Genomic DNA, 22853 nt, shown 5'->3' on the forward strand with positions numbered 1-22853 from the left:
CAGTGACGAGTGGTTGGGGCAGTCCGTGGGCACATCAGATTAGGCAAGGACTCCTCAGCCAAAGGCACAGGCCCCAGAAAACCAGCAGTTCCACGAGTTAAGCAGCAGTCGTAGGAGGGAATCAGCACTCAGCAGCCGGGTTGGTGAGTATCACTAGGCGGGCACCACGCACACTATCAGGGACCCAAATTCAGCCAGAGCCCCCAAAAAGGCCCCAGACCAGAACGAAGCAGAGCCCGCAACACAGGGAAAATAGCCCACGGTGCAGGCTCCCACACCCCACTAGTACTGGAGCCCCCTCGGGGGGAAGCCAAAACGCCCCACCCCACGTCGCTCCAGCTCCCCGCCGGGACCCCCGGGAGCACCCGCAAATCCACCCCCGGGCCCAGCACTCCAGGCCCCGGTCTCGGGACGCCCACCAGGCCAAGGCGTCCCGCAAGCGCACCGGAGACCAGGGGACCTGCACCGAGGGGCTGCAGGGAAAGAGCGGACAGCGAGGAGCCCGCCGGACGGGCGGAAGGAACCACAGAGGCAGCGGGAGGAGGGGAACGGGCGCAAACTCACCGCCCAGCAGCAAAACTCCGCAGCAATGACGTGGCCTGAGGCGCCGTCTCAGCTCACAGGCCCCGCTCTTGCCCGTGCTTCTTCAGGCTCGGTGTCGCCACGCTCCAGGCATCAAAAGGATCTCCGCATGTTCCCGGGTGCCGTAGGATGGTGTCCGGCTATCATTGTCTGCTCCTACATCGATCTAGATGGAAGCTCGTAAGCCTGATCGTCGGAGCTTCAATCGGATGCGGCCATCTTGGTCGCCTCCGTGGCCAGGCCCCTCAGGAAAGCAGTTTAGTTCGAAAGAAAAGTCTTAAGAGGGCTCACTAGTCAACGGGCAAGGAACCGGGAAGACACACGTCAAGCTGAAATGCAAGAGCGGGCCCCACGCGGCACTAGTGGAGTGTGGAGGGCTGAGCTTCGGTGCAAATGGTGCTCGTGTCTGGGGCTTCTCGTACACCAATGCACAACTGCGAGTTACCTCAGGAGGCGATGCAGTTAGCAAAATGCAGGATGTCCAGGGTGTCAGGTCCCATGTCTCTTGTGTCCTTCATGGGTCTCAGCTTTGCTGCGAATGTGGGTCGGAGTTAGAGAAGTCAAAGAGTCCAGTTCCTGTGTCGCTGAGTCTTCGGGTTCCGGCAGGAGCGATGACAAAGCAGACCGGCAAGTTGCTGGTGGTGCCTGTTTGCACAGGGTGGTCACTCCTTGACCACAAGGGAGATGTCTTCCGTCTTCTAGTCAGAATAGAATGTCGAAGGTTCAAGAGTTCTGTATCAAAGTTTCTTTCCAGGATAATCTAAAGTCCTGGGGACACAGCTCCTATACTTATACTAAGAAAAGGGGCTGGATTACCTGCTAGGTCCCTCCTATGGGTGGACCTTGGATGGGGGTGGTTACACCCCTTTTCCTTTGTCCAGTTTCGCGCCAGAGCGAGGCTGGAGTGCCTCAGCAACTGGTTTGAACCAGGCTATGCATGGAGCACCTTGTGTGCCCCAGGCAGTGTCTCAAAAAGCATCTGCTGATGCAGCCCTCCCTGTCCCAATACACATCTGCCTGTCTGGGGAGGTGCTGGCACCTCCCTGGACAGGAAACCTATTGTCCAGGCCTCCCCTACCGGAGTTTCGTCCAGCAGCAGGAGGTCAGACTTGTGTCTGTGGCAGCAGCATCCATTTTGTGATGCTGGGACTCTGTTTAACTTTAACCGGGTAAAGCAGTAATATACATGTCTTTTCCCTCTAGAAGGGTGGAATGCTACCCCCAACGCCAGAATTGGCGGTGGGGGGGTAGTATTCCAAAGTGTTTGACACCTTACACAACATGTTTTGATAAAGCCAAACTAAAGTTAGCATTAACTGCGAGGATTATAATGCACTTAAGAGTATATGGTATGGCTATATCATAGAAAGCTATAAGGAGATGGTTCCGAAAGCTGCAGAGGGGCTCAGCTCATGCTAGGGCACCCTCTCACATAAAACCAAGCAGTCTGCCTCCAGGATTGTCGAGGCCTACCATCGGAGTGACGTATAGGTGCATATGTGTCTATATATATGGGTAGATATAGGTATACTATATCTAAGTAAGGGGTGATTACACCACCTTACCCAAGCTGAGTTATCAGCCTGTGGTGTCAGTTTGGATGGCCAGCCAGGGGTGGCATAATACATGCTGCAGCCCCTGGTAGGCCTTATATGCACTTATGCCCTGGGTACCTATGGTACACTATACAGGGGCTCACAAAGTTGACCCAATACCCAATCAGGTATGTACCTAAAGTACAAGGTATCAATTTTGAGAGAGAACAGCTGGGCTGTGGGCCTGATTAGCAGGCCCACAGCCACACTAAAGTCGAAAAAACAGAAAATCACAGCAAAAAGTGGGCGTGACCAATGGAAGCAGACCCTACTCTCCTACACACAGCCATATTTGCCATAATGTTTTGAGGCTCATACCAAAATCAGATAAACTGACGTGGCTGCCAAACTTACAGAGATGCTTTATCAAATGTGGAAAGTACAGCACGTACTGCTTTGCATTAGATAAAACCTTTGCCTGCCAATGTAATGACAGCTCAACATACAAAATTTCAGACTTTATGAACTGCAACTCAGAGTATGTTGTCTATATAATCATATGTTTTTGCATTAACATTTATGTGGGCAGTACAATCTGCCCCCTAAAGGAGCACATACAGGAACACATTAAAGAAATTCGGAACAAAGATGACAACTACCCTCTGGCTAAACTTTAAACACTGCACACCATTCGGGTGGTCCTATCTCAATCAAATCGCATGCATTAATGATCATGCGAGCCATCCTCAAAAGGGGGTAAAAGATCCCTTATGCTCCATAGAATGGAAGCAAAATGGATCATTGGACTTAGGTCTGTTAATAAAACCCTTAACCAAGATGGAGAATTACACTAGTTACTATGGACCAATAATACAGTATTACCCCTACTGGCTGAACTCATTGAATTTCTGCAACATGCCCTATACCTTTTGTTTGCTTTCTGTGCTATATAGGAATATTATTGTACAACATTAACTTTGCTTTTTGTTGGACTACATGAAGACTTTTGTGCTCCAGAATACTATACATGATGTGGCAGGAGTGTTTGTGCAGCATCAACAATGATCCAACTCTGTTGTATTGTGTGGGTTTTGGTACATAGGCCTGCTTAGTATTCAATTCCACTATGCTGTGCTACTATAGTGCCCACATTAATGTGTTTTCTTTTTCAAATATACTAAATATGTTAATTTATTGAAAGTCATTTTCCACATACAAGATGACGTGCACAAGTTAATCATATTATATCTATTTCCATGTATACATAAAACTAGAACGCCATGTCTTGTTTCAACACACATGTAATAATGTCTCTCAAACTGGAAATTGTCTGTTCGATCCAACGTTCTATTCCTTTGAGTATCTTTGCTACTACTCTGTACACATTTTGATTTATTTGTTTGTATTAATCTAACAGCCGTTGTAATTCTAAAGTGGTGTCACATTTTCTTACACTAATACAAACTGTCACTAAAACGCAGAGCTCAAGATACTTATTTTTCTTTTTCCTTTCATGATCCATCTTTAATAATGTGAAGTGGGCTAGTCCCACATGTAGAGGTGACATAGTAGATGTAACCAAGTTGAGTTTCTTGTTGTTTATTAGGTCCTTAAGTAGTATTTACAGCAAGCTCCACCAGGAGCAGCCTGCTAGCTGCTCAGCCCATCTTCAAACTGACAACACTCAGGCACCCAAGCATTCCACTCATGTCAATCACGCCAACATTCTACACAGAACACTCACACTGGCCGAGCTGGATGAAAGAACATTACAGCATAACATGAGAATACCACATGTCCTCTCCCTTTTATATTGAAAAATAAATAGAACCAAATAAAAATGAAAACAACTACACACAGCAATGTACAAATGATGAAAACAGTCCATAAACCAAGGGATGAATGGTAAAACCACATCACAAGAGGGAAAACAGACAAACAAAGGAGGAAAGAAGGATGAAAGGATAGAAGCACATACTAACACCATCCTCCTCCTTTAAAAGTGAACAAAAAGTGAAAAGGTGAGTAGTGTAAGTAAAGCTCACGGATACCAAGTGTGCAACAACCAATTTGAAAGTAAAGGGGGAAACGTACTCCAAGACTAAAATGCTGTGGGTGGACTAAACCCAAAGAAGTACTCCTCAACTAAAGAGACTGTAGCCAAAATGCCACCCCTCATGTAAGTGATTATGATAATATGGGACTAACCCATAAGCTAAGCAGTGTACAGACTAATGTTACATGGGACTGGCACCCAAGAACATGTGCAGCAGCTCACAGGGAAACATACCCCAAGACTAAAACGCTGTGGGTGGACTACACCCAAAGAAGTACTCCTCAACTAAGGAGACTGTGGCAAAAATGGCACCCCTCATGTAAGGGACCATGCTAAGATGGGACTAACCCATAAGCTAAGCAGTGTAAATACTAATGTTACATGGGACTGGCACCCAAGAACATGTGCAGCAAGAGAAAACAACACTGGTGCAGCACAGTGTGGCAAACGCACACATTACGTCGACGTGAAGCACAGGGTGACCTGCACACACAACATGACCATGTAAAAGTAAAGGGTGAGGCGTGGGGCGACTAACACACAACATACACAAAATGAGGTAGTGGGACTGACACCCAAAAGCAAAGAAGTGTTGTGTCCAAAATACGTAAATGAGGAAAAACACCCCATAACCCAAACGGGGAGAGGGTTAATAGCAAAGATGTGAAGAGACAAATGACGTGGAAATGGGGCTAACACCTAAACCAAAGGTAACTAGGGATCAAAACCCTTAAGCTACCCCTCAAGTAAGGGTACAGTCTCTTAGCAAATACTGTAACCAGAACGTAAAAATTAGAAATGGGACTAGGACCCACTCCCATGGCATCATTGTAAGAAATAAACTGTACAGATACTGAGATAATTTGCAACGCATATATAACCCTGCTGGTGAGTGATCTCTCACCCGAATAGTGTGAATGGCGGCACACAGGGCACACTGAATTTGTAATGTAAAGACGAGCCAAACTGTACACCTGGTAACTACAGTCGGTGAAACAACGATAAAACAATGAGCAACAGTCATTAACTGGGGGTAGTCAACACCTGTGAGCGATGTTTCACACGAATTAGCAACAGTCAATCGCAGGCTCGTTTTAGAAGCAAAAGTGTTATCGGCTTCACCTCTCCCCTCCCCCCCCCCAACTGTGTACAAGAGTTCCAACGAAGAAAGGATGGAAAGTACCTGGGAATTTTTCAGTCTGGAAAACAGACTGCAGACAAACAAGCAAAGAAGTCTTGAAATTCACGCTCCAACGAAGGGATTCCTTTGAGGCTTAAACCTTCAATTAACATTGTAGAACAACCACACTTGAAATAAGACATCTCCAATCCTAAAATGGCCGCACGCTGCTCACGTCGCATGAGGTGGCTCCTGGTATGTTTGCACTGCAGAATGCCCTCCTGCAGCACAGTGCATCACAGAGTCCAAACGTCGGATCCCTATAGAAATGGCAACGTCACAGAAAGGGGCATAAGCTGGTGAGCGCGTCTGCATATGGGAGGTAAACTCGCGCTCGCTTACCAGAGCTCGTGCCAAGTTACTTTTAAATTTGAAGACGGCGGTTGGGAAACACTGCAGACATTAGGTCTCAGCGTAGACCAAAAATCAAACACACAAATTATGTCCCACCTGACTTTGCCCCCATTAGCACGAAAGACACGTCTGATGTGTGGCGCCAAGTACATCCTCACATCTGGCACCTCTGATCAGAAAGTACTTGAGGGTTCACCGTGGCAGTAACCATTATGGAAAAACTTGCTGCAATGAACAGCCATAAAAGCATAGAGCGTCCAACCTTTTCAATTAGATAAATGCGCATATTAAACCCCAATGCTCTTAATTGTAATGGATAATGTCTTAACTCAGTGTTCATTTGAGGCAAATATAAGTAAAAAGATGATGCTTACTCCTCTTCAATGCACACATTCTGTTGTCATGTGCCAGGTGAACACAATACAGCACTCTTGGTCTGGGCTGTCTGATGTAAATGGACACTGGTGGAGCTGCGAGGCGTACTTGACCAGATTCTTTATCTTGAGTTTCTTGTTACTTGTTACAAATTCCTTACTTCTTAGACCCATCAGCTTTAGCTTAACTCGTCTTGTTTTTTTTCTTGTTTTTATTTTATTGCATTTTTCAAAAATACAGAAAAATAAACTACATACTCAAAAATAAGGAACCAAGAGGAAAATAAAACACATTTTGTAACAATGATATGGGTCACAGAAAGCAAATGCAAATACAGGGTTGACAAAATCAATACAATACGTGATAACATTTAAAGGAATGTCAGGGGGGACTATCAGATGGACCAGTAAGGGCATGATAAACCAACAATGGAATAATCAGTCTGATACAAGGCCATGATGAAGGTTGCTGATGAGCCGGAGGATTTGACAAGAAAATACAATCATCTAGTAGATACACTTTAAGACATTGGTGGAACAATGACTTCACACAATCATATTCAGATCTTCTGAGGTGTCAGCCTCAGTTTGATAAGCTGCATGATATTGAGCAAACATACCCCAAAAACTCTTCGGACAATTACAAGGAGGGAGCATTTCATTATATACATCAGATTGGGTGTTACAGTAAACCATGTCACGCTCCCACTCTGCCACCGTGGGCCAGGACCCCTCATCCAGCGCATAGCCAGCCGACGCTTGGCGAGAAGAAGACCCATTGACACCAATCTACGTACATCTTTCTTAAGGGTTTTAGTGTATCCCAAGAGCGCTAGTAGGGGATCCGGAGTAAGGGACAACCCAAGGATATCATTCAGCTTCTGGAAAATGTAATCCCAATAATGTTGTACTTGTGGACAGTGCCACGCTTTATGAAAGAAACCAGCGCGTGGTGTATGACATCACAATTATCAGTGTCCCGCAAGCCATACCTAAAAAGACATAAAGGGGAATAGTAAACTCTATTCAAAAATTTAAAATGGGTGAGGCGGTGACGGCCATTAATGGATATCTTACGGGTGACCTCACAACAATAGAACCATATGTCAGTAATAGGGACGCCTACATCTGATTGCCAGGCTTGCCTAACCATGCTGAGGGGAGAAGTCCTCGTATCCAGGGCTAAGGCATACAACTTGGAAATAATCTTACACTGGGACTGAGCACTCAGCAGAGCTGTCAAAGGGGGAATAACAACTCCTCTTGGTTTGCATGGTGAGCGAGGATAAATCCCATCAAGATCGTCGCCAAAATGTAGTAGGCTAGTCCCACATGTAGAGGTGACAAGATAGACGTAGCCGAGTTAAGTTTCTTGTTGTTTATTAGGTCTTTAAGTAGTATTTACAACAAGCCCCACCAGGAGCAGGCTGCTAGCTGCTCAGCCCATCTTCCAACTGACAACGCTCACACACCAGGCACACGAGGCACCCAAGCATTCCACTCATGTCAATCACGCCAACATTCTACACAGAACACTCACACTGGTTGAGCAGGTAGGGACAAGGTGAAAGGGAACATTACAGCATAACTTGAGAATACTACATAATGTTTGCAGACTCTCTTCCCTCAATTATTGGGCCCATCTGAGTGGTTTTAAAGTCACACAGCTTTCGTTTTTTGAAGGAAAAAACCAAACTGTTTTCAGCCTCTAACATGAAGACGGTACTTACCTTGGCAAGCGAAGCAAAGTGATGGTCAATAGAAACATTAACATGAATGATATCTAATCTTCAAGAGCATAGGACTTTTTTGCACTGTAATGTTTTCAGGAACACTTCATCGTAATCTTGCGGTTTGTCATGGATGGGAACACTTTAGTGCAAAGTAGCCTGGTTCTTGATGGGTCTCATAAAGTATTGTGTGCAGTTGCATCCCTTATTTTGATCCAGTACTTCTTGTTTTTTTCTTGTATAACGTCTATCTTTTTTTTCAAATCTAGATTTCCTATGTTCACATGCCAGGGCCAGCTGGAAGAAGGACTGAGCGACGCTTGGCCATAAACTGCATGCAGGACATGGCCGTTTGCTGGTGGCCAACAACTCATGAGGATGCCTGGTGTTGGACCCCTGTTTCCAGTGAGAGGGACAGGGCCAACTTGGTACTATTGGGCTGCGCTCAGAGCAGACTTGAGGTAAGTGTCCAATGTGGCTATTTTACATATATGTTCATTAAAATAAAATGATTGCAAATACGCAAATCAAATATAAGAGGGTATTTATATGTCACAGTGAGTTCTACATGCAATTCCGAAAACGGAGCGTGTCCTAATATAGCTTTTATTGCCAAAGAAAGTAAACGTGTAAAAGAAAACAGTGTCAAGTCAGTCAAGTCAAAGAATTTATATAGCGCTCTACATACCCAGAGGGTCTCAAGGCGCTTGAGGAGGGGAGGGGAATTACTTGTCAAATATCCACGTTTTAAGTTTCTTTCTGAATGCTAGGTGATTCTGAGTGAGGCGAAGGTGAGTGGGAAGGGAGTTCCAGGTTTTAGCAGCCAGGTAGGAGAAGGATCTACCTCCCATGGTGGCTTTGTTGATGCGGGGTACAGTGGCAAGGGCTTGGTTGGATGATCGTAGCTGGCGGGAGGGGGAGTAGAAGGACAGTCGAGTGTTGAGGCATTCTGGTCCGATTTCGTAGAGTGCTTTGTGTGCGTGGGTTAGGAGCCGGAAGGTGATCCTTTTATTGACGGGTAGCCAGTGGAGGTTTTTCAGGTGACCAGAGATATGTTCTTTATGCGGGATGTCTAATATGAGCCTGGCTGAGGCGTTTTGGATTCGTTGGAGTTTTTTCTGGAGTTTAGCGGTAGTGCCGGCGTATAGGGTGTTTCCGTAGTCCAGTCGGCTCGTGACCAGGGCGTGGGTGACCGTTTTCCTAGTTTCGGTGGGGATCCAACGAAATGTTTTTTTGAGCATGCGAAGAATGTTGAAGCAGGATGAAGAGACGGCGTTGACTTGTTTGTACATCGAAAGTGAGGAATCCAGGATGACGCCCAGGTTCCGTGCGTGGTCTGTCGGGATGGGTGCTTTTCCAAGGGCTTCTGGCCACCAAGAATCGTCCCATGCAGAGGGGGAGGTACCTAAGATAAGGACTTCTGTTTTATCAGAGTTCAGTTTCAGACGGCTATGTTTCATCCATTCGGCGACTTCTTTCATTCCTTCGTGTAGGTTAGTTTTGGCGGTGTGAGGGTCATTGGTGAGTGATAGGATCAGTTGAGTATCATCCGCGTAGGAGATGATGTTGAGGTTGTGTTGGCGTGCGATGGTTGCGAGGGGGCTCATGTATACGTTGAAAAGGGTGGGGCTGAGTGAGGATCCTTGTGGAACGCCGCAGATGACTTCAGTGGCCTCTGACTTGAATGGTGGAAGGCGGACTCTCTGGGTTCTTCCGGTGAGGAACGAGGTGATCCATTCTAGTGCTTTTCCTTGGATTCCGATGTTTCTGAGGCGCTGTAGAAGGGTGTTATGACAGACTGTGTCGAAGGCTGCGGAGAGGTCGAGGAGGATGAGGGCGACTGTGTCTCCATTGTCCAGTAGGGTCCGAATGTCGCCTGTTGCTGCGATGAGTGCGGTTTCAGTGCTGTGTTTGGCTCGGAAGCCGGACTGTGAGGAGTCGAGGGAGTTGTTGGCTTCGAGGAAGGCGGCGAGCTGGTTGTTGACAGCTTTCTCGATGACTTTGGCCGGGAATGGGAGGAGCGAGATGGGACAGTAGTTTTTGAGTTCGGTGGGGTCCGCTGTGGGTTTTTTCAGAAGGGCGCTGAGTTCTGCGTGTTTCCAGCTTTCCGGGAAGGTGGCGGAGTTGAGGGAGCAGTTGATGACGTCTCTGAGGTGCGGTGCTATGATGGAGTCTGCTTTGTTGAAGATGTGGTGAGGGCATGGGTCTGTGGGGGATCCTGAGTGGATGGAGTTCATCAGGCGGATAGTGTCCTCAGTGGAGATTGGGTTCCAGTCATTAAGGGTGTTCGAGGGTGGTGAAGGTCCAGCGGATGGTTGGGTGGATTGGTCTCCGGGTTTGTTGTCGAAGCTGTTGTGGATGTCTGCAATTTTGTTGTGGAAGAATGAGGCTAGGGAGTCGCAGAGGGTTTGAGAGGGGGTGATGTCGTTGGAGTTGGCCGAGGGATTGGCGAATTCCTTGACGATGTTGAAAAGTTCCTTGCTGTTGTGGGCGTTGCTATCTAGTCGGTCCTTGAAGGCGGTTTTCTTGGCTTTTCGGATCAGTTGGTGGTGTGTGCGAGTGGCGTTTTTGAAGGCTTCCTTGGTGATGGTGGTTGGGTCTTTTTTCCAGGCCTTCTCCAGGGAGCGGCAGAGTTTCTTGGATTTCTTAAGATCATCGTTGAACCAGGAGGCTTTTTTGCTGCCAAGTTTGATTTGTCGTTTTTTCAGTGGTGCTAGGATGTCGGCGCTGTTGGATAACCATAGGGTGAGGTTGGTGGCGTGGTTGGTGGTCTGGGTTTGAGGAGTGGGCTGGGGCGTTTTGAAGAAGCGATGAGGAGAGCTGGTCGATGGTGATTTTGTTCCAGTTTCTTTGTAGAGTTTGTTGGGGGTGGTTGTTGTGTTTGGGCTTGTTGTAGGTAAAGTGGAGGCAGCTGTGGTCAGTCCAGAGGAGAGCCGTAGTGTGGCTGAAGGAGACATGGTTGCAGGAGGTGAAGATAGGGTCGAGTGTGTGACCTGCGATGTGGGTGGGGGAAGTGACCAGTTGTTTAAGTCCGAGGTTGGCGAGGTTGTCCAAAAGGGTGGTGGAGTTATGGTCGTTGTTCTTTTCAAGGTGAAAATTGAGGTCTCCCAGAAGGATGTAATCTTTGGATGGGAGGGCGTGTGGGGTGATGAAATCTGTGATGTCTTCACTAAATTGTGCGCGGGGTCCTGGAGGTCTGTAAAGGAGGGTGCCTCTGAGTGTGGTCTTGGGGTCGATGTGGATCTGGAAGTGAAGTCTTGCAAAGAGTAAAAACAATGGTAGAACGTCAGTGAAAGAAAACAAGGGTTGATAAAATTAAGATAAAATAATCCTTTTCCAACCGTATATCCAAGTGCCAGTAAGATCACTGTACATCCACCAACGCTCTACTGTTGAGGCTTCAGTTGGTTGGAGGAAATTAACCTCCCGTATAGTGGCACCACTGTAGTATTGCCCATGCCAACACAAAAAACTCTTCCCAAGTCAGTGCTAAATAGGGATTGTGTTCAGAAAGAGTGGCCTTCTGGTAAAACGATCACGCCAGGATACTCTTTTGAGAGAGCGTGGGCGCTTTATAAAGGCTTTTAACACAACGCACCGTAAACTTCATGAAGAGCCTTAAGCATATTTATAGTTTCAGTGGAGAACCGTCCCTCCCCCAACGCCACCGACAACAGCACACTGAGGTGCTTTTGAATCCGTAGACAGTCAATCAAATCGGAAGACACCTCGGTTTGAGAAAGAGGGGATTTGTGAATGGTGTTTTGATCATTGTTCAGGGATGGCAGAGTATCTCACCTTGGGTGTGTCTTGGAGATTGATCCTGCATCTAGGGTTTTCCACGTCTAACGAGCCCCCTAGAGAAATATTGTAAAGTTCTATAGTCGCTGGATCATCTTGGCATATGTTTCGAGTGGAAACTGTTTAATTGTGGTATTGTTTGGGAGGTGGCATCTCCCAGTATATAAGAGCACACCTCAAATTGAGGAAATGGGCTTCAGCTCAAAATTGAGATTTGAATCTACTGCCATGCTTTTGTGACGTGTCCAGGAGGATCTGCATTCATTAAAATAAAAATGTTTTAAGAGAAGCAGTAGGCAGTTTAAGTCAGCAGAGGCAGCTTGTAAACACAAATATTTTACCTTAAATTATTTTATAAATAAAATGAGAGCAATTTTTGTCATTTTGTGATGCATCTATAGCTCATTGCCTGATTAGTTGTTAAAGCCATCATCCTTAATACAAGAAGCTAAGAACAAGATCCATACATTTAAGTGAACCACAATTCTATCTAGGAATCTCATTATCTCCATACAGTTCTCAAAACAATAACATATAGAAGATATTATGGAAAATTAAAAGGAAGGCCCAGATTATTCAACTATGATTCTACAGGTCTTGCGTTGGAAGCATATGCAGTCATTTATATTTCTGGTGTCTTGAAAAAAAGATGGGATTGATCGCTATATTCGAGCTGCTCAACTTGGGCCGCAATTGGACCTTACTAACCCTGCTACTGGGAAGCTATGGATGCATGTTGAGGCACATTTTTTTGTTATCTCAATATATACATTTCCTTTGCTTCCGCTGCACCACTGCAATCATTCCGCCTTATTGCCTTCAACACGCATCGCCTTGACCAATTGGTCATCCAGCGTCCATAGCTCTGGGTTAACTACTTATCCTTCACAATATCTTCTCCTGTTCTGAACAATTCCGATTTCCTTTCGGGACTGACTGATAAAGGTTTCCTCAGATGATTTACTCATCAGACTGCTACGTTATCCAATGTCTACTCCAAAGGTAAACCCCTCTCCTGTAGTGCTATTGCCTGCCGCTTTGCATTAGATACTGACTGTCTAGTATACATGCTACAATTATTGCACTAGGCCCTTACACATTTTGAAGCATATTTGAGAGAACACACAACTAAGGAAGGTATTAGTAACTTCTGTTGTCTTCTCGAGCCCCGTCTTGAGCTGTTAAACCTTGGTATGCCTTTAAATCGGAAGAGGAACTGGGAGTCACATTATGGTTACACATAGGAGCGCGGGTTATGGCCTCTTCCATTTGCTCCACTTACAAAGAATATGGTATACAATTCTGTCTGTCTGGCTCTAAGCCAGAATGCTGGCATTGTAAGACGAATCGAGGCACAATGGCACACATGTGGTAGTTTTCTCACCCGAGTTCAATCATTCTGGAAAGGTGTGCTACAGCAGATTAAGGTTATTACGAATATTGCTTTAAATATGGACCCAACAACTTTACTGCTGGGTTACCCGGCCGAACACTGGTCTACCCACTGGCAATCCTTGAGGGGCGACTTCTCACTCAGTTTCTCCTTGCTGCACAAATAACAAGCGCCTACCAGTGGTGAGTTCAGGTGCCCTCAAAGATCCAAGTATTGGCCCACAGTGTGCTCCCTATGTTCTGTGGAAAAATTGACAGCAGTGATAAGAGACCATGTTTTCTGTTTTGGAAAATATGGGCCCTGTTCCATACGTTTATGAAAGCCTAGGTTAAAATTGCCCTTACAGAGCGTTGCCTCTCTGTTGAATCTATGTATACCAGGCGATCCTCCTTAGGGCCTCTAATGTTAGTTGCTTCCCCTAATCGACTAGATGGGCATACTGCTAGAAACCTACTCATCAATGAGGGAGACAACCTAGAAAATGTGGAGGGGAGTATTGAAGAAATACCTGGGTCAAATAGGACTTGCCCCTCTGCTATATTGAGTACACCAACAAATGAGGAGGTATCAAATACGGTCACACTGCACTCCCCAACAAGGGCTAATGGAAAAAACAACAAAATCGCTGCCAAGAAGAAATGGGGTGGGGTGCCCACAAGGGTAGATGTTCCAATATAGCGAAAACTATGACAGCACCACAAGATGTTATAGATGTAGTGCTTACCGTCGAACCAATTGTATCAACGCCAAAAGCACTGACATCTATCCCTCACCTAACGCTCCCCAGTACTATGGCGGATGATCTAATCACCCCTCTGGCCCAATTACCTGTAGGATTTATGTCTCAGGTGAAACAACTAGTAAAGTCATTAATCTTACCTCTCTTAGAGAGGACAAAGATTATCTGTGAAAGGCTAGAGAGGTTCGAACAGTCCACCTTAGATAACTTTGGCACCTTAAAAAACGTCAGTTGAGCGTACATTAAGAGGCAATATGGCTGTAGTAAATACCCAGAAGGCATCTGTAGCAGCAGTAGCTCTATTGCCCCCTGAAGTGATAGATGGCCTGACCCCTGTGGTTTCTAATAGTACTAATTTGGCAACTATACCATCTGTAGGTTGTGGTCCAAGTGTTAATCCATATAGGAGGTCTGGAATACCTTCGTCACTAGTTCCTGCAACAATAGAGCTACAGGGTGCTCCTTGCATTGGAAACAGAGAACCTCTGGGACAGTTTGAGCCCCAGCCAATTGTTATTGCTCCTAAGGGTAGCCAGAAAGGGAATGAGGCAGAGAAGTCAATACCAACATTTAGACCTACCGCCCGAGTGCTCACCCTTCGTCACTCTATTAACAGGAGTCCCAAAACTTAAGACAGGGCAATTGGAAACTTACGACCAACTAAAGAATAAGTCAATGCACTGGCTAAATGTCAATAGACCTCTCCCCCGCAAAATTCAGTCCAAATTTTTATGTGTAAGAAGGGTCGATTGGGTGGGATCCATGAAGAAAAACACTATAGGGGACTGTATTGTCGTTAATTTCAATGATCCAAGGGTTGCCGAACACGTTTGCTGGGCCGAGCCGGCCGACCCACAAACCCATATACAAGCAAGGGACTTGAGTTATTTTTATATACCCCTAGACCCAATGTTCGATCCAGGGAATTTCGAGCCAGATAGACTGCAAACATCCTTCTGAAGCGGAAGCCGGAAGGCGCACTCGCGCATCACTTTTTTAAAATACTTTTGATTGTCACTAATAATCTTGTTTTTAACCTTACTCACCAGCTAGTGAGAGCACTTCTTCTCTAGTGTAAGGCACGCACAGCGGATCCTAGCGCTGCCGCGCCGCCAAAGACACACGCCATTCCCGGCCACGAGACAGGCCACGCCCCTTTTTAGGCCACGCCCACTGTCGCCTTAAATAGCCGCTGAATACAAGCGACTAACCCAGATAGACTGCAAACATCCTTCTGAGGCGGAAGCCGGAAGGCGCACTCGCGCATCACTTTTTTAAAATACTTTTGATTGTCACTAATAATCTTGTTTTTAACCTTACTCACCAGCTAGTGAGAGCACTTCTTCTCTAGTGTAAGGCACGCACAGCGGATCCTAGCGCTGCCGCGCCGCCAAAGACACACGCCATTCCCGGCCACGAGACAGGCCACGCCCCTTTTTAGGCCACGCCCTTCTGCCCTCCCTCTTTCCCAGCACACTAAAATGTGCATTCACAGGAAGTGCAGCAGGAGCGCCTAAGGCAAGCCCGTCAGCGCCCGTCCGCGCCAAGAACGCGACAGGCGCAGGAAACTCTGGACATGAACCCTCCATCGTAAGGTACCAGGCTAACTTTCTTCAAAGTTTACACATAGTAAACAGCTGTACTTGTAAGGTTGAGATGGATAATATCAAAGGGACGTTTAGCTGTAGGCTTTGCAGATGGACCTCCTCCTGGTCCCCGTTCAAACAAAAGCTCCTCTAATCGACTTGGTCGATAATATTTCATACTTTAAAGGAGGGATGATTAACGCTCGCTCCATGTCTAGCCATAGCCAAGATATAAAAGTCCTCATCCTGGAGTTAGACCTGGACTGCCTCCTCATAACCGAAACCTGGCTCACTGATAATAGTAACCCAGACCCTCCCACAAGGCTATACCATCTTTAGGCAGGACAGACTGAAGGGGAGAGGTGGAGGAGTAGCCTTGGTGTTAAGAAACCACTTCAAATGCCTCACATTCAATTTAGACCCCCTCAAAGGAGTAGAAGGCCTCGGTTTTTCCCTCAAATTAAACGAGACCTCCTCCTTTTCAGGAGGACTAATCTACCGCTCCCCAGGCAGTGCAGCCAGATTCTTAGAATCTCTTAGTGACTCTTTAGGTCAGCTCCTCATCCGATACCCGCATTTTACTCTCCTGGGTGATTTTAATTTGCACCTTGAATCCAAAGCTGACTTGCAGGCACTTAATTTTCAGCAGACCTTGGAAATTTTTAACCTACAACAAAGGGTTAAACAGCCCACACATCAAGCTGGACACATATTAAATGGGGTCTGTACGAACTTTCCCCTTCTAGAAACCCAATCTCCTGTCCCACAAATCTGGACAGATCACAGTCTGATCCCTTTTTGCATTAGAACCTCAGGTCCCCAGAATTTAATTAAATCCAGTCTACATTCAGAGAACTACGTTAACTGGACAATGGTAGAGGAAAGTTTCAAGCTCAAGCCTATCATCCTAGTCTGACTGGTGACGTAGAACATGATTCAAAATGCTTCCATAGTTGGATGCAGCATGAGATTAAAGTACGTGCTCCACCCAAACATTCCCGAAGAACGGAGAAAAGAGGCAAGACAAATGCCCCGTGGTTTACTCCAGATTTAGCCAAAGCCCATCTACTATGTAAAAAAGGCGAACGCAATTGGCGTAAAATTTACGACTTTGCAGACAGAAACTCCTATATCCAGCTGAGGAAGATATATCATTCCAGTATAAAAATTGCCAAGAAAGAATTCTATATCAATGCCATCAAGGAAGCTAAACAAAAACAAAAAACACTGTTTTCTATAGTTAAGACTTTTACTCACCCTAGAGCGTTACAGCCCGAAATACCTCCATCCCAAGAATTCTGCAATCAAATAGCTGACTTCTTTGAGGAGAAAATTGATTTAATACAGAAAGACTTTCCTACACACCGAGTCTCTCAGACTTCTACCCTCTCTGATCAGGGAGAAAACACAATTGGTAGTCTTAAAATTTTTACACCGGTCAGTCTATCCCAAACACGTGAAGTAATCCTAGCCTGTAAATCAAGAGCACCCTCTGACTCCTGCCCCCCAAGAATTCTCCATCAGCTAATTGATGTGGTGAACCCCATCATAAATAAGATTGTAAACTCCTCCCTCAATACAGGTATAGTCCCACGTGAATGGAAACAGGGAATTGTAAAACCCTTGATGAAAAAGCTTAATAAATCCTTCTCAGACCTCGCCAATCTACGCCCAATCTCACTCCTCCCAGTCTTGGGAAAAATTACTGAACAGATGGTCTATAAAGAGCTAAAAAGCCATATAGAAACATACAACGTCCTCCATCCCCAACAGTCAGGTTTCCGTCCTCATCATTCTACGGAAACAGCATTGATTGAATTGACAGACTCCATAAAGCTGCTACAGGATCAAAGAAAGAACACCGTACTGATTCTATTGGACCTCACAGCGGCGTTCGATACCATCTCGCACTCTATACTGTTGGGCAGATTAAAAGATATTGGTATCTCAGATGTGGTTCTAGCGTGGATAACATCCTTTCTAACAGATAGATCCCAAACCATTGCACTAGGCTCTTTCCTCTCTAAAGAAAAAAAGGTTCTGTCTGGAGTCCCTCTGGGTTCCATTTTGAGCCCTCTACTTTTTAATGTTTATTTGATCTCACTTATCTCCCTGATTGAATCATTCGGCATACTTGTGACATCGTATGCCGATGACACTCAACTCATTGTGCCACTAGATGAAAATTCCACTAATGTTGAACAAAATCTTAAAAATTGCTTGAAGGATGTTTTCCACTGGATGGAAAAAAAACACCTTAAATGTAACGCCAGCAAGACAGAAATCCTCCCGATGGGAAAAAATGTCAATTTCTGTCCCAGCCTATGGTGGCCAAAGGACTCCACCGCTCCCCCCCAGACCGTAGCGACAGCAAGAAATCTCGGAGTCCTGTTTGACACCGAGTTATCCTTTGACCAACATGTCAGGAATGTGGCAGGAAGCTGCTTTGGTATCATAAAATCTCTTAAGAAGTTTTTTGACTTCTTACCCACTGACTCAAGAAAGGCGGTAGCAGTGGCTTTAATCCTCGCCCTCCTAGACTATTGTAATGGTCTGATGGCGGGAGTGAAAAAATCTACACTGAAAAAACTTCAAAGTGTACAACACTCAGCAGCCAGATTAGTACTAAAACTACCCAGGAAATCCTCAGTATCAGCTGCTTTGAAAACTCTTCATTGGCTACCTCTGCATAAAAGGATACTTTTTAAAATTCTAATCATCGCCTTTCGGGCATTCAATTGCACAGGCCCTAAGTATCTTACCAGGCGTTACCCCCACTACAACCCTTCCAGGACGCTACGATCCTCTAATGACAATCTGATAAAACTAGCTAAATTCAACCTCAAAACCAAAGGTGGTAAAACCCTGACCTATCTGTCCTCTAGAGCCTGGAATTCCATGCCCAAAAATCTCAGGTCCCAGACTCAAGAAACCCAGTTTAGGAAGCAACTAAAAACCTGGATTTTCAATCTCCCAGACGAATATGTCATGACCGCCATCTAATTCTGCTTCTGTAACTGTATGCATACTATCTAACCAGCGCCAGGATGCTCCTTCCGGAGCGATAGTTGCGCTTTACAAATACACAATACAAATACAAATACAAGTTAGAGGCAGGAGGGGTTACCATTCTAGTAGGTCAATACGCCCAAACGGGGGTAACCAATTCTATATACCTCTGCAAAACAGATTTGCATGACTAGATTCAGTGGATTGACTGACCCCAGCTGAGGCCAAACAGGTGGTAACTAAGGTCGGGGAAAAGGCGAAAGCAATCCAAGGGACTCCAGGGAGGATGGTGCATGAACTCCCAAGATCTGAGAAATTAGGGGCTAGTAACCCCGAAGTACAATCCTTAGTAGATAATGGGGCTAAGGGCCGTAGTCGAGATTCAACACGGGACACATCCAACTCCTCTAGGGTACCCATCACAGCAGCCCAACAGTACCACCCTCCTAGCCCTGAAGGTCCAGGTGGATATAAGTCTATAGGGCTTGATGCTAATACAGGGATCGCCCAAGAAGATACTAAGGATGGCATAAAAATTCTGTCCTCGAACATCGCGGGTCTTGCGTCCAAACTAGATCTCCTGGATTGGGGAGATTTCATTGATTTACATGGAATCTGCCTACTCCAAGAGACCTGGAGTACAACATCACTACATAGAGTGGGATATGTTACTTATCATGTGCCAGCTGTCAAGGGACCAAAAGGTAGACCATCGGGGGGGTCTGTGCATATGGGTGGGAACCCACCTTGGTTTGGGGGCTAGGAGGATGGACACTCATTGCCCCGACATTATCTGCATTCTTTTGACAATTAGGAACAAAGTTAAACTGGCACTCATTAACATTTACTCTCGCCCAGTACAGTACGGAAGGACCTCCCCGATTCTGGAATCCATAAATAGCTTTTTGAAATCTCTACCGGGTGATGTTGACCTCCTAATTGGCTGGGATTTCAATTGTCACTACGAACCCCTCAATGGCATTGCACAATCTATTACCACTGACGAGGATGCAGTCTGGTCAGTCCCACCCCCTAACACATACCCGGTTAGGGGATGGACACCAGTGGTGCTCCACATGACATCCCTCACTCTAACCTTCCCCATAAGGGCCTGTAATGGGCGTTTCCCGAAAGACAACCCAGCCCAACCGAAGTTCGAAAGAGCAGGCCAAACCTCGGTAATTGATTATTTTTTAATTAGTACAGATCTCTGGCAAAAATTTTAGACTCAGCATTGTTAAACGCATCGAAAGCGACCACAACCATCTGATCACTATTTTATATTTTTGCACTAAAGATATAAATCGAGGCTCCGAAAATGCCTATGGTTGTAAGATTAGAGTAGGAGCCGGAGGAAGGCGTATTCGCTGGGCTAAAATTATTCAATCTATAGAAACAATGGCTAGCATGTACAAAAGCCTAATTCCATTGTTAGAAAAGGCAAGCCTTGTTTCAGAAAATCCCTCTAATATTGCCAGTGTCGTGGACCTGGGAGAAATCCACCTGGAAATGGTTCTAATCCTGGCTGACTTCTTTTTTAATCCTAGGTCCAATAAGTGCAAACAACCTGGCGAAAATAATACATGGTTCAACAAGGGATGTAGGGTAGAGAAGAAATCCCTTCTATCCGCCCTTAAGGAGGGTAATTGTTTACGTGTCAAGGAAGCTAGGGTAGTTTACATTTTTTTTTATCTTAAATGTAAAAATAGAGTGGGAAGCAGAAAGATGGCAGAGTATTAAGTATGCGTTAGATGAAAAAGATGCGAAAACCTTCTTGAACTTGGTTCACATTGGGAAGCCAGAGGGTAAATCTATGATAGACCCTAATATCTGCGAAGAAGCATGGCGCTTATACTTCAAAGAACTATACTCAAACCACTCAGTGGAAGCAAGTGAGCTCCCAGCCACCCTTTTAAACCCCGATCCAACATGGTATATACCACCTTGTACAATTGATGAGGTACAGCTGGCCCTATCCAAGCTTCAAAGGAATAAAGCACCTGGCTTGGACAGGATTCCAGGTGATCTGTACAGAGAAGAACAAGTGTGGGCGCCTTATTTACAACTATTATTTAATGCAATCTTAAGAGGTCTCCCAGCCCCCTGTACGTGGGCGGGGGCAGAGATCATCCCTATTTATAAAAAGGGCTCGCCTATGGAACCAGCAAATTACAGGCCAATCAGCCTCATCGATGTATCCCAAAAGATCTACGCGAGGGTTATACTACAACGTCTGCAAGATTGGATGGGTGAGCACGACATTCTGACTCCGCTTCAGGCAGGCTTTAGGGCCAAAACATCAACAATAGACCAGCTATTTAGGCTCCAGTTAATTTACTGGAAGCAAGTAGTGTTGGGAGGCGGAAGTCTATACCTAACCTTCGTAGACTTTAAATCGGCATTTGATATGGTGGACCGTAACCAGCTTTGGATATTCTACTGGCTATGGGGGTTCCACCATATCTCTGCCATCAGTTCAAACTATTACACGATGGCGCCTTTGCGAGGGTAAGGTATGGAAGGAATGGGCAATTGACTGCCCTATTCCCTGTAGATAAGGGGGTCAGACAGGGCTGTGTGCTCGCGCCAACCCTCTTTTCTCTTTTCTTAAATGGGCTGATAGGAGACCTTCTTGACACCAAGGATTTAGGCAGTCCGAAACTGGCTTCTCACAGTTTTCCTGCACTTATGTTTGCGGATGACACGCTGCTACTCTCAAAATCACCCATGGGCATGCAGGGTGTGCTAAACGCGTTTTGCCAGTTTTGTAAAAAAAGAAATCTAGTGGTCAATATCAACAAAACCAAATATATGGTGTTTAATGCAAGTTTCACTAACTGCCCCCATCCAATGATGGAGGATAGACCCCTGGAAAGGGTCTCTGCCTTCGATTATTTAGGTCTCACGTTGAACGATAAAATGGGGTGGGGCCCGCAGATGGAGACGGCCAATTTGAGGCTAATGCAAGCTATGGGGGAATCCTGCAAGTCCAAAAGAATTGCGTTCTTAAAACTATCAGCCCACCCTTGGAAATTTATAAAGTTTAAGCCAGGGCAGCATCCCTCTATGGGGCGGAACTGTGGGTACATAGATCTGCTATCACCCTCACACTCACAGAAAATAATTTTATTAGACAAATTTTAACCCTACCAAAAAAACACCCCATTAGTACCGCTTAGAATGGACCTTAACATTCTTCCAATCTCTGATGTTATCGCAACACGCCCGCTGCTGTATTGGCGACGGCTGGGTCCCTTCCTGAGCTAGATAGCTACAGGGAAGAATTGAGAGCGGTAATGGCAACATTAGGGGCAGGTAGTTTACCCTGGCTAGCTTTTATTAGACACTCTTTCAGTGCAATAGGTATGGAAAACCTCTGGACAAATCCGGACGGTTCTTGTATGGAGATACCAAAATAAACCCTGAAAAATACACTTAAAGAGTTTAAGCTGATGGGAACTTTTAGGTCCATAAAATTTACAAGTCTTACTTACGGGTTTCTGGATTTCAAGTCCCACTATGAATTTGAAAAGGTGATAGATTTTATTCAGCCGACATTAGCCAAAAAGCTTTTCCTACAGTTTAGATACAGCACTCTCCTACTATTTGCAACAACTGGCAAGTGGGTGGGTACCCTAAATAGCCTCTGTCCTGGATGCCTAGTAGAAGAGGAAACAGCATAAAAATCCCAGACAGAAATGGATAATCCAACTTTGCAGGAACATGGGTATTAGGCACTTCCCGGATTTTTTCAGGATCCTAAGAACAGATACCAACCCAGTTTATGTGGCCTCTATAGCAAAGTTAAACAACAATGGAGGAGTACCCCCTGTAGGCGAAAAATACAAAGAAGAAATTTTCTTCTGTATCTTGAGCTTAAGGCTCTGGTTAGCAAAAATTGCCCCAACCCTTTACAGGACAGTAGTAGTCCTTAGAGAAGACCCCTCACTCACCAACCTGGTTGGTGACATGCTTCATCATTGGGGTCCCACCCCATAGGCCGAATGCCCATAGGGTGTGCTGCGACACCTGGTTACAGTGGAGCGGGTTTCTTTGTTTTTTTATATGTGCAAAAGATAACTGTGATACGTGTGTTAAAAAGGGGCCAAGACTACTCACACCAAGACTTTATTCTTGAGTGCTTGGTCCCTATTAAAATATATGTGGCACCAGTGCCTATTTAGGAAGGCTTTGGTGTCTCGAGAAGTGTGATAATTCTAAAAATAGCGAAGTGTGCTATGTGAATTAGTTAAAAGTAGGTCTACATGTTTCAACCATCTGTTAAAATTTTTTGGTTTTCGTCAGGACCGTGTGTCTTGAACGGGGTGGTCCGCACACGCTAAGGCACGTCCAGCCCTCATTCAAATACAGACCACAAATTATGGTCTGGTGTAAAAACGTGCTTTTTCTTGGGTCAGGAGAAAAACCTGTAAAAGAAAAACATAAAGGTTTGGGTTTACGTACTGGGGGGGACAAAACAAGGGTACACACTTAACAAACACTGTGCTAGGTGG

At 45.5% G+C, this 22853-nt stretch overlaps 1 protein-coding gene across 2 annotated transcripts in view; it reads left to right on the top strand.

The window, feature by feature from the left end:
• WDPCP (WD repeat containing planar cell polarity effector) overlaps nt 1-22853 on the top strand; it is a 2342145-nt gene that overhangs the window by 899211 nt on the left and 1420081 nt on the right. For both annotated transcript variants that reach the window (XM_086927625.1, XM_086927624.1), the window contains one exon: nt 8081-8272. In XM_086927625.1, the coding sequence (XP_086783751.1) occupies nt 8081-8272 (192 nt within the window). The remainder of the gene's footprint in view (nt 1-8080; nt 8273-22853) is intronic.

This window comes from Lissotriton vulgaris, chromosome 6 (genome assembly GCF_964263255.1).
Source record: "Lissotriton vulgaris chromosome 6, aLisVul1.2, whole genome shotgun sequence".
In the NCBI taxonomy this organism is placed as follows: domain Eukaryota; kingdom Metazoa; phylum Chordata; class Amphibia; order Caudata; family Salamandridae; genus Lissotriton; species Lissotriton vulgaris.